Source organism: Eulemur rufifrons, chromosome 9, assembly GCF_041146395.1.
Source record: "Eulemur rufifrons isolate Redbay chromosome 9, OSU_ERuf_1, whole genome shotgun sequence".
In the NCBI taxonomy this organism is placed as follows: domain Eukaryota; kingdom Metazoa; phylum Chordata; class Mammalia; order Primates; family Lemuridae; genus Eulemur; species Eulemur rufifrons.
Genome location: NC_090991.1, coordinates 29,788,267 through 29,807,659, shown reverse-complemented (window position 1 = coordinate 29,807,659; position 19,393 = coordinate 29,788,267). Strand labels below are relative to the sequence as shown.

The window sequence follows — 19,393 nt, the reverse complement described above, 5'->3', positions numbered from 1 at the left end:
GACTTAGTGATTCTATGTGACTTATTATGGTTCAGTTGTAATTGGAATCAATCCAATGGATTCTCTCTGATTCCAAAGCCCAAGCTTTTAAGAGTTGTGCTTGGCTAGTGGCTTTCATGTCTTTGCGGAGCTTTGGCTATGGCCTGGATCTTGTGACTACCAGCTGATTCCTGTTGCTCTTGGTAGGACTGTCCATGTATCATTTCAGAGAGCTCACTAAGTCTTATTACTTGTATTGTGCTAAATGAATTGCATTTACTTCTTTGTCTATATCTGTTTATCCAAGGTCCAGATAAGCAATTATTATATGAAGCTCATTCATTTCTATCTTGCTATAGGGAACTATCATTGAAGACTGTATTCTTTTTGTTTTTGTTATATAAAAATCCATGTGACTAATTCCTATTAGAATTTAATCCAGCCAAAAAGTATTTTTCTCTTTATTCCTCCTTCTCTAACACCATGAGAACTATATAACCCTAATTTTTTTTTTCTTTTTTCCTATTGGTTACCAAGAAACTCAGGATAACATTTGCTGTTTTGTCCAGGTTCCTTCTTCTGTGAGGTACCTGGTACCTTCTCCATATTGGTTCTAATATTTTTTTTTTCTTTATTTTTCACTTTCCTAAAGCATATTTGTGGGTTTATTACAAGAATTCTCAAGTTTTTTTAGAAGATGACAGGGTGTACGTTTATAAAATAAGTATATGTATATTTATATAAATTTAAATGTAAGTTTGAAAATACTAAATTTTGCAAAAGCATTTTCTCTTCCAGCAAATATACTGTGAGAACAGGAAACTAAAATAGCCATTCTTTGTGTGTCACACTTACTGACTGGTGATTGTGTTGCACTCTACAGATTGGAAAATTGCACAGTGAATTGGATATGGTGAAAATGAATGTGCGAGTGATGACCACCATACTGATGGAGAATACGCCTGGGTCTGAAAACCACGAAGACATAGAACTTCTGCAGGTGTAGTACGATTTCAGGGACAGTCAGTCAAAGTGTCTCTTAAAGTTATTCTCTAAACTTTGAGCTTTAGAGGTGGAAGACACCTTAATATTGTCTAGTCCATCCTCTCATGTTCAGACTCAAATGATTTCTAAACATAACAAAAAGATCCAAGAATGACTTTAGCAGAAATGCAGTAGTAATGTAGACATGGTCTTTCCCCTTCTTGCCACAAATAATTTATTATAGTTTATACCCTTGGTCATATACAATCCAGTCTCTAATTGTTTTAGGTGTGTAAAAATTGCCTCTGTATTCTATTCTACAAACATATTCAGTAACTATGATGTGGTAAGGGACATGAAATGAAAAGGAGGCTTTAAGTCCTAAGTCCTTAAGAACTTAAGTCTAGTGAGCAAGATTGGTTTGTATAACAACAAACATAATTAAGTATTATAGATGGTATATTATAAATTTGTTGAGTACATGGTGGGATCATGAGTAAGGACAAGGAGAAAGGTGAGGATTTTAGGTGGCGGAACAAGGCTATGGAGGAACAAGGAGACAGGGCGTTTGGACCTTTCGTGAACATGTGAAGAAAACCATGAGTTGCTCTACGGCCCTCCTATGCCTTCTTTTACATCGGTACATCCATGTATTTTGTTCTCTCTGCTGGTTTGTTCTACTAGTTATTAATTTTAAATTTTAATATTTATTAATTTTAGAAAAAGTTAGGGAAAAAAATCATTTTCTAAGTCTTTCTTTCTAAATAAGAACCTTATGCTATTTTTACTTTTCTCAGATTCCCCACTTGTCACTTCTCATGTTTGTGTTATCTTTCCTTTAACTTCTTATGTTGTTAGTAAATAACACTTTTCTTGCTCATTTTTTATTTGGAAAACAAAAAATTGTAAAAATTTCCTCAGCAATGCTTCTTGCATATCAGCACCATCTCTTGGAATCATTTCTTTTTTCTCTGCTAAAGTACTTCCATGTTGGTAAACTCTGGGGGCAAAATTTTGAGTGTGGGAATGTCCAAAAATGTCTTTTTTTTTTTGCCATGTTAAATGCTAGTTAGTTTAGCTAGATATAAAATTCTGGGTACAAAATTCTTTTGCTGAAGTCCTTTGCAGATACTGCTGCATTGTTCTCTTGCACCCAGTGATGCTGATAAGAAGTATGATATTATTCTGACTCTTATTCTTTTGTTTTATAATCCATTTTTTCTAGTTGTATTTATTTCTCTTTACCTTAATATTTCTCAAGTATCTCTATACCCTGTCAAGGATATGTGTGCATGCATGTGTATTTACTTATCTTGTTTAGCAGTTGATAGGCTTTTTTGCCTTATCAAGTTAGGTATATTTTTAATTCTAGGAAGTTCTCGGCTCTTACTTCAATTAATTACCTTTCTACCATCCTTTCTACTCTTTTATTGTGAAACTTTTTTTGGATGATGAAACTTTCCAGTTGAATTCATCTATCTTTTAACATTTCTTTTATGCTTTTCATCTCTTCATCCTTTTGTGCTATAGATCTGGGATAATTTCTCTCTTTGCTGTATTTCTCTAAAACATGTGCCTCAGATTGTCTATTCAGTCTTAATAAATATTTATTTCAACACTTATATTTTTTATTTTAAAAATGTTAATAAATTTATCATATATAAATATATTTCATTTTTATATTATAAATAATGTAAATATAATTTAAAGATATATCTTAAATTAATTGGATCTTTATAATAGTTCTTTTACTGAATGGTTGTACTTTATCTTTCTTAGGATAGTAATTATTTTTAAAGTTGCTTTCTCTTTGCTCTATGGCTTGTCCTTTGCAAATTCTTTTTTTCATCACCTCTTTAATTTACATTCCTCAGATGTCCAGCTGGATTGCAGATAGTGAGCTCATTTTTGTGTGAGACTCTCTGCCAGCTGGTCTGCATTCTCTGCTGACCCAGCTCACCCAGGCCGAGAGGAGGCTGTAATTGCTACAGCTGTGCTTGATACTGTTTTCAGCGTGTGGGGTGTCAGCATGGGATAATACTGGGTGGGATACACTGATAGCTGGTCTTCTGGATTGTATGCTTCAATTTTATTCCTGGATGCTCCCAGCACCTGGAAATAATACCCTCTTTCTCTATCCCAATCATTGTTCCCCTCCTGGAAACATTCCTGCTGTCTCAGCTATCTGGTCTTGGTTGGGGAAAGAGGCATGAGCAGGGGTTATCTTGCTTGGTGGTTTCATTGCTGTACCTCAACCAGTCTGTTTAGGTCCCTGTGTGCCAATGTGTTCTCGCTTCTGCAGTGGTTAGGAATGGAGCACCCTTCCTATTCCTTGCATGTTCTGTGGCAGTACTCATTGTGAGTGGTCCTCAGTGTCCTGTGTTGTGCTTTCCTCTAATTCAGGAGTTAGCAAACGGTGGCCTGTGGGTCGAATCTGGACCTTGCACTGTTTTTGTGCTGTCTACAGGCTCAGAAGAGTTTTTTAAAGGGTTATTTAAAAAAATAATAAAAACATACCAGAGATTATTTTTCCAGCTATATCTATGCAAGTCTGTATCTAGAGACCACTGGGGACTCTGACATTCCTCTTAAGGAACTCCTTGCCACTCCCCATCCCCACATTAATGGATGTGAGTTTGTGGTATCTCTCAGGTGTGTAGGGATGAGAAGACGATTTAACCCAAAACGTGGGAGCGTATAGTTCCAGATAAGAGCTGATCCACATAGGTTATTAAGCACCTTTATGCCATATCCTTAATCAGGATGGCAGAAGGGAGCCATTAAAAGGATATAAGCCAAGGGGCCATATAACCAGACCAGATCTCAGAAGGATCCTTCTGGTGTCATTGAGATGTTAAACTCTGGGGAAGCAAGACTAGACTCTAGGAAATAACTTAAGAGAGCATTTCTCATTGGTCTTAAGCTAGATCCTGAAGCCCTCCTAATTAGGGTAGAAAATGACATCTGTGGTCAAATAAGTTTGCAAAATCAATTGCCTGTTATGTCCTCCTCTTGGAGGTTCATAAAGTTCATTGGTACAGTAAAAGTTCTAAGAGTCCTTGTTTAACCCAATATCTACAAAACTTATTTGAAAAAAGAATCCTCATTTGCTGTGTATCTGTCAGTATTCTACAGAGTATCAGAGTAGTATACCTTGAGAAACAAATCAATATTTTGGAGCAGTGGCTTTAAGTATATTACTTTTAGAATATCTTACTTAGGAGCATTATAATATATCATTTTGCTGAGCATCTTTGGGGTTCTTGGTTTTAGGCAAGTTACTTACTGTAATAACATTGGACATAGTTTCTGTATGTATAAAATGAAGAGTTTAAATGATACTTAGTAAAAAAAAATTAAGCACATCCTATTTATATAGGAGATGAAAAGGAAAGTTAATCATTAGAGTTTATGTGTAGTAATGCTTTTTTTAAAAATCCATAATTGGAGGCTTTTACAAATATAAAGTTTGGAACTTGTGATGCTAAAAAATTTAGTGTGTTAAACTAAAATTGAAAAATTCAATATCAAAGTAAAAGGGTACATGAGATATGGCAGATATTTTTTAAAAATGGCCACAGCAGTATTTCTAGTTCTACCTGCTCTTCCCAGGCTTTTCAGAGCTCTAAAATGAAATGATTTATGACTTTTTTCTCATGTTCTCATCCATCTGTGGTAAATAATCCTTCAGTAAAAATGTACACTGGAACATTCCATTTAAATATGTGAATCCAGTTTTATATTTTATTCCAGCTTGTAAAATGCCTTTTTGTTTCAGAGTGTTTGGGTGCAGATGTTTGGTTTAATTTTGCAAGGATAATGCCAATTTCTTGGTTGCTGTTTTAATGCCAGAGCTCAGGGCTGTGTATTGCCTTGAATAGTAAAGAGACTTAGGTTGTAAATCAACATTAGATTACTACTCATGGCCAATTCAAGTTGAATGGGTTCTGGCATCAGAGCAACTTGTTTAGAGACTATTGAATGTGTAACTTTATTTTTCTTTCTATGCTTTTTGTTAGTAACACATAAAGATCTGGTGTGAGAGCACTATTCTTAATTTCTTTTGACAAGTATTTGAATTTTTTTTTTTTAAATCTAAACTCCACTATGATTGATCTGAAATAATGTGATGGAATCTTCTATGGGGAAAAAGGACAAGGGTGAAGCCAGCAAAGATAGATTATGGGAAAACAAAGTAATTCTTTATATTGTACTTTTTCACAGGTTTTCTCACACCTGTCTGAACTATTCAGGTCAGTAGTGTTAGAACACCCAGATAATGCTAGTTCCCAGGGTGGCTACCCCCACATAACTGCTGGGGCTTTTGGAGGCTTTAGCCTGAGCCTAGAGGGTCATCAGAGCAGGGGACAGCCAGGTGGGGGGCAGTGAAGGCCCACAGGCACACTCTGAGGGAAGAGGGAGTACAACTGTAAAAAAGTGATAAAAATATCTGAAATCAGCTATTAGTTGTGAAACAGACTTTTTTTTTCCTAAAACCAGCTAATAACCACAGTTTTTTTCTTTAGCTTGCTTAAGTAATAAATTTACCTCTTCTTTCTTTTTCAAATCCCATTGAAATGACAGAAGAAATAAGAATAAACCCCAACAATTACAGGAAAGGCTAAATATAGACCATCAGGTGACCAGAAGGGTGAGAATGAATAGTGCCTGATAAGGCAGATGGGATCAGACCAACTGAGGAAACCACAGCCCCACCCAGGTGAAAGAGACCCTTTCTAAGTGACATCCCTGGAGGCAGCTCATGTTTAACCTCAAGATCAGAATAAAATTGGATGGCCCTAGGGCACTTGTGATTAAGACAGCTGTATCTGTCCTCTATAGTCTGAGCAGGGAACTTCCATTGTGGCTGTTCTGGCCAGAAGAAAGGACTATACTCCAAATAACTGGTGGATTCTAAAAGAATCTTAGGAACCTCTGCAGTCAGAATTAAAAATGACCAGCACTCCCTAGGGTTTTTAAACTTTGAAGGCACACCACCTCATCTCTAGAGATAAGGATGTGGTACAGCTGTTAGAATTCTCAGGAAAAATACCCATTTTCCCTCTCCACCAAAAGCCGAAACCGGCACACTATTTTTCTTGTCATGTCCCTTTTTCTCCCTTTTACCACTAAAGTTTTTTCTGATTTGCTGGCTTATATCGGGAGTAGCCATGTAGGAGTCCCATCTGCATGTAGGAGTTTTTGCTACATCTCCCCATCTTGTTCAGGCCCTGGGCTTTGTCTTTGCTTCTGCTGAAAGCTCCAAGTTATTAGAGATAGGCAGATGGGTGCCTTTTGAGCCCTGTGTCTTTATTGCCTCTCATGTCTTTGGATCCTCTTTGATTTTCAGCCTTTGAGGATTTTTCATGCATTCTTGAAAGTTTAGGTATGCATGTTAAGAGTTGTTTTTTTTTTTTAATTAATATATCTTATCCAGCATTTGTAGGTATTTTGTTTTCAGGAAGATTTTCAGGATATTGAATACAGTGCTGTGCAAAAACCTGAAAACTCTATATACCTTTTTTTTTTTTTTTCAACTGAGGTGAAATTCACATAGCATAAAATTAACCATTTTAAAGTGTATAATTCAGTGGCATTTATGTACATTCACAGTGTAACTATACCTTCTATTTAGTTCCAAAACCTTTCCAAATCCCCAAAATGAAACCCCGTACCCATTAAGCACTCTCTCCCCCTTCCTGTCTTCTCCCATGTCCAGATAACCACCAATGTGCTTTCTGTCTCTATGGATTTATATATTCTAGACATTTCATATAAATGGAATCAGACAATGTGTGATCTTTTGTGTCTGGCTTCTTTCATTTAGTATAAAACTTCCATGTTGTAGCATGTATCAGAAGTTCATTCCTTTTATGACCTGGTAATATTCCATTGTATGGATATGCCACATTTTATTTATCGATTCATTAGTTTATGGACATTTAGATTGTTAGCACCTTTTGGCTATTGTGAGTAATGCTGCTATGAACATTCATGTACAGTTTTCTTTTTGAATACTTGTGTTCTCTTCTTTTGAATATCAACCTAGGAATAGGATTTCTGGGCCATATTAATAACTTTAACATTTTGAGGAATCACCAAACTGTTTTGCACTATAGCTATATCCTTTGATATTTCTACCAGCAATTTACAGCAGTAGGGTTCCAATTTCTCTACCTCCTCACCAACACTTGTTATTTTCACTGTATTTTGTTTTTGTTTTTTTTAAATTGCCATCTAGTGGATATAAAGTGGTATCTCATTTATGTTTTAATTTGTTTTTCGCTAATGACTGGTAATATTGAGCATATCTATTATAGCTTTTTAAAAGGTAAACCATGTTATATTGTTCCTTGCTTGAGACCTGCCAGTGGCTTCCCATTACACTTGGAATAAAGTCCAGTCTCTTTACTCTGGCCACAAAGCCCTTCCTGGTCATCTCTTGGCTACCTCTTCTTCCATGGCACATGCACGCTGACCCCCTTCCTGTTTTTCGAGCACCCTCAGTTCATTCTTGCTGGGAAGCTATTTCATCCCTGACTCTCATGCTTCCCCATCTTCAAATGGCCAACTTTGTCTTTTCATTCCAATCTCAGTGTCACCTCCCTGAGAGGTCTTCTGTGATTCCCCCATCTGAAGTCAGCCACCTTCCTGTCATAACACCATTCCATTCTCTGCCTGACACTTGTGAGTCTGAAACTTTTCTTGCGCTGGTGTCAGCTGTCTGCCTACTAGATTGGAAGCTCCACAAGGTTTGTCTTGTTCAGTGCTCAGTCTGGCTCCCAAATCAGTGCCTGACACAATGTAATCACTCAATAAAAATATGCTTAATGAATCAAAAGATATTTTCCCCTCATATTTTATATGGTTTAAAATTTAAATCTTTATCCTTGGTATGATATAAGGATTTTGCCTTCATTTATTTTTTTTTTTATCAGATGGCTAGTTGTCCAAATAACATTTATTAATAATTCAGACCTTCTCCAATGATTTCAAATGCCCCTTTATCACACATACTGTATATTCTAGTATAAGGGTGTCTTTTGGAGGCTGTTCTCTCCCCTTGACTCATTTGTGCCTATGTTGGTATCATACTATTTTAATATTACTCTAAAGATGTATTTTCATGCCTCATAGGGTGTATTAGTCAAAGACTCAGTTTGGGTAATTTGAAGAAAGTTGGATCAAGTTTATTTAGGAGGATGTTGTAGAGTTCAGGGAAACCACACTGGCTAAATCACTAGCCTGGACTATTAACTAATTTCCGTAGGTATGAGAAGGCCAGAGGAAGGAACTTTTGCCAGAACCCAGTGGAAAGAATAACGTGGAGAGGGCAGCCTTGACAGCAGCAGTGGAAGAAGGATAGGGAAAAATATCCAGACTTCATTCTCTTCCCTTCCTCCTGTTTCCTGCCAGCGTGCCCCGTTGGCTGCCACCTGGCAATGTGGTCCCTAGAAGCTGGGCTTCGGGGCACAGAGTAGGGCAGAAAGTGCAGACAGTGGATCTTGAGGGCAAAGGAAAGGTGTCCAGCACATGGGAAAGGTATCTACTGATAAATTTCTTGGCTGCTCTTGCACGCAGACCTTACCAGTGACCACAGTCTTATCAGAGTATTTGTGAACATTAAAACCAGTCTGTGTACTTGGAACCTCTCCCTGTTTTATCTGTTTGTGCTTACCGTCTAGTAGCTATTCTGTTTATTTGGAACCCGTTCCCATGTTTCCTTCCATCTGAAATCTGATATATGTAGTTGGAATCCTCTCTCTTTTTCTCCAATGTGTGCTGAACAATTAGATCCTGAAGCCCTCCTAATTAAGGGGGCTCTTGCTCTTTTGTTAGACTCTTAGGCAGTGGAATCATACTGTGTGGCAGACATTTTTTCCTACCTTTGTGTTGCTTATGGACTTTGAACTTCATTAGGGGTGGAGACTGGATTTCCTTTAACTTGCCAGAGTGGAGTAGATGATTCTGAGGCTGTATCCAGTCTAATGAATGTGGTGATGAGTTAGAGGCGGCTGCTCCTGTCATAGAAATGAAGAGTTGCAACTTGGGTTTCCTCTCTTGGCATTATGCACTCAGCCCTGGCCCACCTTACTCTTATCTTGGATAGCTGACTACCTGGTACCTCCCACTTTAGTCTTTCTTATCTCATTTTCTGCCTAGTCCAAGTAGGACAAGAAAAAAAAAAAGAATGCTTTAGTCTTCTGCAGAATAAAGGAACTCAGATTTTGAAAGTACAACTAAAGAAAGTCTTACTTTAACTTGGAGAAATATAAAATCATGGGAATCTAAAATCTTAAACTGGGAAAATATTTTGTAAGCAGTTGAGGAAAAAAACCCTGAGATTAAAAAACAAAAAAAAAAGTCATACTCCTTTGACCACTCATTTACCTTTATTAAAAGCAGAAGGGACTCTCAGTCACTGAGTCCATCTCCCTTCCTTTACAGATGAGGCTATATGTTCAGAAAGGGAATAATTTGCCCACACAATGGCAAGCAATGGAGCTGGAGTGAGAACCTTGTTCTCCTGAGCTTATGTTCTATCCACTTCACCAACTTGTTTCTCATTTTGAACCCAGGACTGATTTCCTAGTGTAGATCACTAACCTATTGTCTCTTCGTGTTGGTATGTATTAGCTCTCAAGCTAGATGGGAAGCAATTTGAAGGCAGTAACCAAATCCTGTACTTTAAAATCCATCACAGGCCTTCATACAACGATGCATATTTAGAGTATACGTTTTGCACCCTGAACGAGTTCATTAAACGTCTGTAGAATTGATCAGTGCTCTTTGTTGAAGAATGAATGACTTAGGACAGAAGGAGTTACTAAAGACAAAGGCATTAGAGAAATAAAATGCAGACAATGTTTAGTTAGGAAAGAGAGTCAAAAGGGTTCTAATGAATGAATGATCTTCTTGAGGATTATGTTGACAATTAATTTGTCATTTGGCTGAGGCCTGTGTAAGGAAAAGGAGAATGCATGAGCAAGTTAAGTGAGCAATGTTCAGTTTTAGAGTGGCTAGGGCCAGTTTCTAATTTGAGCAGATAGACACATTCTCTGTGTCTCCTGTAGTCTGGGTGGGGAGAACTGGGATAAAGGAAATATGTTATGGGCTGATAATAGGGTTATTGCCATGCAGATATTATTTCCAGAGACGCTCTCAAGCAAACACATTTCTTCTTGTTTTTGCTCTTTCAAAGGAGATGTTCAAGCATTTTTATGTTTCTTTTTATGGAGTTGCCCTGTGTTGGTCAACGTGGGATGACTGTAGTTGGAGTTGAAAATGCATAAGGATCTCCTTCCTTAATTCCTGAGTGCTCTGTGGAAGTGTAGGAGCCATCTGGATGTCAGAAGAGAAAATGCTTAATGAGCTCCTTTTTGTTTTGCTCCGAAGACTTTTGAATTGATTGTTAAATTCACTTTAACTTAGAAGCCTGTTTTCTTTTATATGGTATAAAAGGAGGCAATTCCAAGGGCTCCGTGATGGACATATGCACCAGCAGCTGTTACTCTGTATTTTGACTTGCTCCCCCTGTCTCCCCACATCCACAGCCCTGGAGGTGCCTGCTGTGGGGAACTCTTGACCCATCCTTTTTGTCCCTGGTGCTTGATCTGTGCTGTTTCCAGGTGGCTTGGCGCTCCTCTGAGACAGACATCAATTGCAGAGATCAGAGTGGGCTGTCTTTTGAAGAGGTTTTTCACATTCTGCTTTGTAAACCTGTTGAGAGATGTGGTGTTCCTTTCATGTTTCCCTTCCATCTGTCTCTGGAAAAGGCAAAGGGAGTGTCTTCATGTGACCGGGGGCTATTGATGTTGGCTGCAAATTCATTTCAAATTAATTTCTACATTTTTGTCATAGGCATCTGCCATTGTATTCCCTTGATCTTGACATTGCTCTAGCGAGACTGCCATTGAGCAACAGGAGGAACAATTTCTGTGCACTCTCTAAAGCAAGAACAAAGCAAAAGTTTTCATTCATTGTGGGGGTTATATTAAATGCCCTTCTTAGTTCTCTCCTTTGTATAATATTGGGTCCTGGGTAACAGAATGAGTATTACAAGATTGTATTGGTTATCTAGTTGAGCTTCTAGTGACACCTCGTCAAGCAACCATAAGACATTTATTGACTACCGACCACCTCTGTATGCCAGGTGCTATGGTGTTTCAACTACACCATTTTGTAGTCTTACATAAACTCTACAAGATGGTTGTTGTTATTGTGTTATAGATGAAAAAACAAAACAAAACAAAATCCAAGGCTAAATTGTAGCCTTATTTCTGAAAATCCCATATCTAGTATGTATATGGGAGGTACCTTTGACCTACTGAGTCCAAAGTCTTTTCTCTTTGCATTATACAAGGGGCCATAAGTTACCCAAATTTGGCCTGCCACCTGTCTTTGTTTTATTGGAACATGTCCACACCCTTTTGTTTACATATTTTCTAGGGTTGCTTTTACACTACAATGGCAGAGTTGAATAGTTGCAACAGAGACTAGATGGACCACAAAGCGGGAAATATTTAATATCTGAGGCTTTAAGCAAAACTGTTAATCCCTGCACTATACTGTTGCTGATAGTGGCCATTGTCATTAACAAATAAGACAGTTTTCCTGTCTGCACATTGCAAGTATAAAAACCGAGAGTCTGTTAACTGTCTGCCTCAGACTTTTTATTTTCCCATTTTATTTCATTTTGTCTTTTAAATATTTTTGTTATGATTTTGTAGAGGGTAGTGGCTTTTACCTCTGAGTCTAAATGCCAGTCAGTAATAGTTTGATTTATTTATTTAGAGATTTCCTGTCAGGAGTCTTGTAATAGATTGTTTGAGATTCTAAATGGTTTCATGAAGCATAAATTTTTCAGCAGGCCTTTCTTTCTTGAGGGGAAAAAGTCAGATAATGTAATTGTGTGATGTTTCGGCAAGTTCTGCTGCTTTCATTTAGAAAGGAGAAACTCCCTGTGTTTTTGCCTGATGTTAATGTACCGTTACACGGACAAATTCTAGCCAAGATGGACTTGAGGAAATATTAATATCAGTTTTACACGCCTCAGGTTTATTGGAGGCCTGCCTAGAAGGAAGTCAGTTGGAAGGCAGCAGTTTTCAAATGTCAGTATACATAAGACACACTTTGGGTTGTTTTCAAAAAATGTAGGTTCCCAGAGCCTCAGCCCTGGAGATTCTCAATCAGTAAGTTTGCTGTAGATGCCTCTGATGCTTATGAGAAAAAACTGGTTTGGGGAATGGAGTCATGGCTTAATGCAGTGATTCTAGGTAGTCCAAATAAGGATATTATCCATGACTAGTTTTTTAATCATGGTTCATTTTACCTTGGAATTGATGTAACTATAAATGTGTAAGTACAACATAACAAGAAATAAATAATGCCATTGTAAATATATTTTAACTACTTCTTCCATCATCACTAATAATGACAATAACATTTTATGTTTATGCATTATAGTTATAGAGTTCCTCATTATGTACCCATCATTGGATTTCCATGTCAGCTCTTGAGGTAGATGTGGCAAGTGGTATAATTTTCATTTACGAATGAGAAAACTGAAATTCAGGAAATAATTTTTTTCCCCAACATGGCACAGCTAATAAGCAGTGCATCTAGAATTCCCACAGAGTACTTTTAGTAATAATTTTTAGTCCAATATTACTTCCAGTGTATCATATTGTCTTTATAACCTGTTTTGATTTTTAGAGGAAAATATAATTATTTGATAGCTCACTGCCTTCCAATAGGAGGGGTGAGCTGTCCACAGTTAAATACTTTGGTAGTCTCCTATAGGTGACTCAGTGTGGAGGTGATAACTGGTGTGTGCAGATTGGCAAGTCTGTTGTCTTTATAGAACATTCCTAGCTTAGAAGAAAATACCTCTCTCCTGCCTTTGACAGAAACTTTATAAGACGGGTCGGGAGATGCAAGAGAGGATCATGGACCTGCTCGTGGTGGTGGAAAATGAAGATGTAACTGTGGAGCTGATTCAAGTGAATGAGGATTTGAATAACGCCATCCTTGGATGTGAGAGGTGAGCAGGTGGCATACCCTCTCTATTCGTCCTCCAATTCCAGTTTCACCACCAGTTACTCAGCATTCTCATTAGAGTGCCCACAAGGGAACACTTTCTATATCCTTGTGTCTCAGTGGGAGACGTATTGGCATTTTGGATGGGATGATTTTCCCTTTAGTGGGTAGCCCCTGCTCAGTAAATGCCGGGAAGATGTTTCTCCCAGTTAAAGTGATAATTTCTTTTCTTTTGTTAAGATTTGCTCTGATTTTTTTAATCCATTAAAGGGGATAATAAAACCTATTTGGAGGTGCTGGGCATTTTTTTTTTTTTTTTGAGAATTAAATAAGATACTATATCTAAAAGCACCTAGTGCAATGCTAGTATTAATACATTGATATCCATTAAATATTATATCTCCTCCGTATTAATGTTCCATTGAGCCTTTTAATTTATTGACTAGATTTTTTTCCTACTGATCATGAGTGAACCAAGAGAGTCAGCGAAATAACACCAGTACCTGTGAAATGGTAGTTTCTTTCCTTCACTATCTCGTATTTATTGCCTGTTAGCAACGGGGACAGGGCATTGACTGATGATGTGAGCCCAGTATCCTCATTTTCTTTCTTAGCACTGAACAGATTCACAATCCTTGCCCTTTGTTTTCTGTAGAATAAATCTTTGTAAACAGAAAAATATCCAAGGAAAATCACATGGTTTTCAGTATAGTGCTGCCTTCTGGTTTTCATTTTAGAGAATCCCATTGAAAACCATAAGACCAGTGCATAAAGGCTTCCTCTGAGGGGGAATGTGTTTATTTGGCCTAGATATCAGGAGATTGGATTACTGCTGTGAACAGCTCGTTCTGATTGGGCTTTGAACCTTGTATGCCAAAGCAACTGCAGTAAATTGTGTGATTGAAACACTCAAGTCCTAAAATTCAGAAATTCTTGCCTTTAGAAAAGATACTAGTCTGGTGTTTTAGTTTTCTGTAGCTGCTGTAACAAATTACCACAAACTTAGTGGCTTAAAACAACACAACTTTATTATCACAAAATGAAGAAGTGAGTTCTTTAGGTCAGAAGTCCGAGTAGAGGAGAATCCATCTCCTTACCTTTTGCAGCTCCTAGAGGCTGTCCATGTTCCTAGTTCATGTCTCCTTTCCTCCATCTTCAAAGCCAACAATGTCTAGCTCAGTCCTTCTTACATTGTATCTCTCTTACTTCCGCTTCTGCCTCTTTCGTGCACATTTAAAGACCTTTATGACTACACTGGGCTCATCCGTACAATCCAGGATAATCCCCCCATTAAGGTCAGCTCACTAGCTAACTTCATTCCATATGCAACCTTAAATTCCCCCTTGCCTTGTTAACCTAACATATTCACTGGTTCTGTTGATTAGAATGTGGATGCCTTTAGTGGAGAGGGGAGCATTATTCTTCTGTCTATCACAGTCTGTCCTCTGGTCCAAAGATTCACATCAATCCCACATGCAGAATATATTCATTTGCTTTATTCCAAAGTCTCCAGTCATTTCATTCAGAGAATAATTGTGCAAAAAAAGAAATTAAAATTGGTTACTCAGGGCTTAATCTGGGAAGATTGTTCATACCCAGGACATAACTGAGTGGAATGCAAGAAGCCAATACTATAACGAGACGGAATTTAAAAAAGCATGTGTTTTAGAAAACTCCTTAACCCTAAGTGCATGTTCAGATTCAGTATAAGCTTTTTACACTTTAAAGTGTTCGGGCTCATGGAATCAAGGTGTTGTAATAGTAATACTGCATGTTTCTAAAGCAGCTATCAGTTTGCAAAGCATTTCCACATTCATCCACCTGTACCACCTATCTTTCTATCTTTGCCCTGGAAATTAACTTTCTGAGGAAATGGTTCAAATGTTGTTATTCCCTGTTAGCAGATGGAGAACCAAGGTTTAGGAAGTCATATCCTGCTCATGTAACTACTAGGTAATAATGCTGACACTTGATGGACTGCTGCCTTCAACTTTGCTAGTCTTTTACATCTATTCTCCTATTTATTTAACTGCTCCTCCTTTACTCTCAGTGGACAAGCAATGTAAAATTAAATTGTAGTTGTAAAAGATCAATATTTTTTGTTGGCATTAAGTATCTTATAAATAGTGAAATGGTGAAAATACTTTAAATGTATTTGAATTTTTGGAAAATTATTTATAATGGCAACATAGGAAATAAATATTTGAGAATAAGAAGAATGGTTAAAGATGTGATAGATTCATAAGGTAAAATATTACAGAAATTAAAAATTGTATTTTTCAATAGAAAAATGCTTGTGACATAATCAAATTAGGATACAGAATTAGGTAAGATATAATTTCAACTAAGTTTAAAAATAGATTCATTTATAGAAGAAATATTGGAATAATGTTAATAGGGTTAATAATTTCTGGGTGATGGGATTATTAATCTTTAAAAATACTTTTCTATTTTCTCACCATTTTCTCTAAGGGTATTAATATTCTATAAACTGGAAAAAAGTTATTAAAAGTATAGTATTGGGAATTGAGTAGAATTTTACTGGCATGAGGGTGATTGTCTTCATTCCTTAATATTTGCATATTATAATTGTTGAATTTTATAGCATTTTCATATCTGTTTTCTTTTAAATACTTGCATTTTACTAATTTAAACAGGTTTACTCGAAACCAACAAAGGATTTTGGAGCAAAATAAGAACCAGAAGGAAACCACCAATGTAAGTGAGTAGAAATGTTATAAAATAAACAATTGAACAATTAACAAGTTATACAGCAAGAAGCAAGCCTTATCTAAAACAAGTCTTATAAAGAGGAGACATGCATTGACAAGTCGGAGTGTTTTTGGTGGTATAGAGTAATTGCCTTAATAATTTAATGTTATTAAGGAAAGCCTATGGGGAGAAAGCCAAGATAAACTACATGACACATTTTTTCTTTTTTTTTTTGCTTTGTTTTCAGACTGCCAGTGAGCCTTCTGCCCCATCTTGTGAGCTCCTCGACCTGAGTCCCAGTCCTCCGATGCCTACGGCCACTCTGGGAGAACTCAGCACTAGGAATGCTCAGCTTCCAGACTTAAGTAAATAAGCACTCAGGCCTTTTCAGACCAGCAGAAAAGGTTGATGTGAAACAGTTCTCCTTAATTTCGTGATTAAATGCTACCTGAGAAGGACTGAAGTCAGTTTGAATATCAGAGAACTATGTCAGGAGATGTAATTACTTCCTGGCACATGGCTGGGTCAAACCCAATACAGGAATGGGATGTGTCTGGGGGAGGAGGTCCTTGAAATTCATCCCACTGGCTTAGAATCTCATGGAATTCACCTGGCCTGCTTTGTAGAGGTTGCTCAGCTCGATGGTCAATACTTAAAATCTACTCTGAACCCACATGCTATTATCACTGGGTTTTTCTGCTGTACCACAGCATCAGGTAAGGAAATATTTGATGCAAATGAAGAAACTCAGGAATTATAAGGAATGATCCACGTGATGGTGAAATGTAGAAGGAAAAATACAGGCTGTAAAGCCAGAGAAGTCTAAGTCCAAATACCAGTTCTGTCACTTCTTAACCACCTATCCTTTGAGACTTTTATTTTTTAAAATGGGAACAATGGTTGCCTTAAAGGGTTGTTATGAAGGTAAATGAACTAATGTTTATAAAATGCATTGTAAAAATGCCTACAATGCATTTTATAAACATTAATAAAAGATAGGGGTTACCTATCTTATCTAACTTATTTATCTTTTACTGTCCTTATTCCCAACAAATGTTGGTAAATTACAAAATAACGATGATGAAAAATGCTGAAATCCAGAAGTTTTACCAAACTAAAGTCAATTTTTCTCTTATGTCATCTGGTGTTTCCAGAGTAAAGATACTCAGTATCACTGAATTTGTGGTTTTCTTTTAACTTTCCCTATTTCTGAAGTGTTGGCTACTTGCTGTGTAGGCCAGTGGGATGTGTAGAATCAGTTACATTGGAGAGTTTTCTTGATTTATCAGGAATTTTCAGAGGTGAGAAAAGAATTATTCTCTTTGGGCTATTTCACTGAAGATTATGGGGCTTAGAGCTTGAGATGAATGTAGAGCTATTCAATATATACCATAACTTTTTATTTTTGTGCTAGGCAGAACAAGACATACAAAATCCTTTCCATTCGGGATCAGCTTGGGATTTCAGAAAACTCAATACAAAAGTATTTGTTACCTTTACAACAAACTGTTTTTGTGGCAGGGAATGTCTCTCTCTCTAGCTATCAAATTATGCCTTCTAATGTCTCCTAGAGGAAATCTCTTGATTTTATGGTGACAAAAAAATCTAAATCTCTCTAATTTGATTGGATTTTTTTTTATGCTGTGGAAAATCCAGCATAACGGCTGACAAAATGTTTTAAAGCCAGACAAGTCCATTTTGTGTTCTAGATTTCAGTGCTCCAAGCCCTGATGTAACAAACCACTTAATACCCAGTCTTCATCCACAGATGGATTTGCTAGCCTTGGAAAATACAGAAACAACCCTGTAAGTATGTCAGTAACACTGCAGAACTAATACCATGACATTCTGATTCCTTATATTTAAGAAAACATGGCATAATAGAAAAAATAGAGACTTAAAAATCAATCAGACCTGAGTTAGAATCTCAGTACTACTGCCTTCTAGCTGTGTGACATAGCCACTGTGAATGTTCATTTTGTTTCTAAGAATACTGTCTAGGATTCAGTGAGATGCTGTATGCAAAACTCCTAATATATAGCACTTGGTACATAATAAGCCTTTAATAAATTGTTTCTTTTTTTTTTTTTTTGAGGTAACAGGAGGTAGGGGAAATACAATGACAAAGGAAGTGGAAGAGAAATGAGGCTCAAAATTAAGAGTAATGACCACAGCAATTACAGAGCACTTGTTATATGCCAGGCTCTTTATTAAGCTACTTTTGTTTATTTCTCTAAAGTTCTTAGGTCAGTGCTATTATCATTATTCCTATTGTACAGGAGAAGAGACTGTCCTTTCTCTATCCAAGGGAATAGAACTTACCTAAGTTCATGTAGCCAATTAAGTAGCAAGTCTGATGAACCGATAGTTAACCAAGAAAGAAATATTGATGACCCATAAATGTATGCAATGATGTTTAAGTTTACTTATAGAGAAATGTAAATTAAACTCAAATGAGGCATTTTTTTAAACTTCTCAGAATGAGAAAAGTCCAAATATTTGATAACATACTTTGTTGGCTGTGGAAAGACAGTTAGTTACTGTCACAAAGTTATGCAACCCTTATAAGGGGCAAGTGGCAATATCTACTGAAATTATAAATGCATTTACCTTAGAACCTGCAGTCCTATTTCTAGGAATTTATATTGCACTTATACAAAATTAGGTGTTTATAAGATTATTTTTTACAACATTTAGGCAATAGTAAATAATTGGAAACAACTCAAGTGTCCATCAGTTGGGAACTGGTTAAATAAATATCTGTACAATATATTATGCAGCTGGGGGGGATGAAAAACAGGCTCTTTATGTGAGGGACAATCACGAATATATTTATTGCTAAGTGGGGAAAAAAAGGTGCAAAGTGGTATGTGTATAATGTATTGCATTTGTGTAAGAAGGTGGGAAATAAGAATATATATTAATATTTGTCTCTTTGCATAAAGAAACACAGGATACAGGAAGGGAGAAACTAAAAGAGAGCGGTTAAATAAAATAAATAAAGCACAAAATAATTAGAAGTTGGATTTGCCTTATGCCAAAGCCATTGTTGCTTTTTTCCTTTTAAATGTATATATTTTAGGTAATAGGCAATACATTTCCATGATTCAGATATCAAAACAATATAAAAAGATGTATAAGACAATTCTTGATCTCATCTGCACTTCATTCTTCCTTTCCCCTTTTCTGTAGTGTCACTGTCTGCTCCCACCCAGATAATCCACCTTAAGTTCTTATTTATCCTTCCATAGTGTCTTTAGGTAAATATGAATATGAATTGTTGTCTCCTTTACTAAATAAAATGCAACATACTATCACACTGTTCTGAACTTTGCTTTTGCTTTTCACTTAACAACATATTTTGGCAGTGAATTTATATCAATGAATTTAGATTTTTTTTTAAGTTGCCTAGTGTTGTTTTATTTAGATACTGTGTACTCAATCACCAAATTACTTTTCTATGTTTAAAGGGGGGAGGGGAAGAAGGAGGATAATGAGAAAGAAGAATCAAACTGAGAAGAAAAATGAGCAAAAAAAGGGTAAGGGAAGAAGAGGAGAAAGGAAAGATTCATATGTTGGGAAATGGTACAGTTTCAATGGCTATCTCTGAACCACTAAGTTGGGTCAATACCTTAGATTAACTACCTCAGGTCTTGGCTACATGCAATGCATGTAAATG

At 36.7% G+C, this 19,393-nt stretch overlaps 1 protein-coding gene across 2 annotated transcripts in view; it reads left to right on the top strand.

Annotated features, from left to right (window-relative positions):
* The window catches only part of TOM1L1 (target of myb1 like 1 membrane trafficking protein), a 42,307-nt gene that overhangs the window by 11,554 nt on the left and 11,360 nt on the right, over nucleotides 1–19,393 (top strand). For both annotated transcript variants that reach the window (XM_069482372.1, XM_069482374.1), the window contains exons 7-11: nucleotides 863–979; nucleotides 12,873–13,006; nucleotides 15,660–15,720; nucleotides 15,962–16,079; nucleotides 17,424–17,520. In XM_069482372.1, coding sequence (XP_069338473.1) covers nucleotides 863–979; nucleotides 12,873–13,006; nucleotides 15,660–15,720; nucleotides 15,962–16,079; nucleotides 17,424–17,520 — 527 coding nt within the window. The remainder of the gene's footprint in view (nucleotides 1–862; nucleotides 980–12,872; nucleotides 13,007–15,659; nucleotides 15,721–15,961; nucleotides 16,080–17,423; nucleotides 17,521–19,393) is intronic.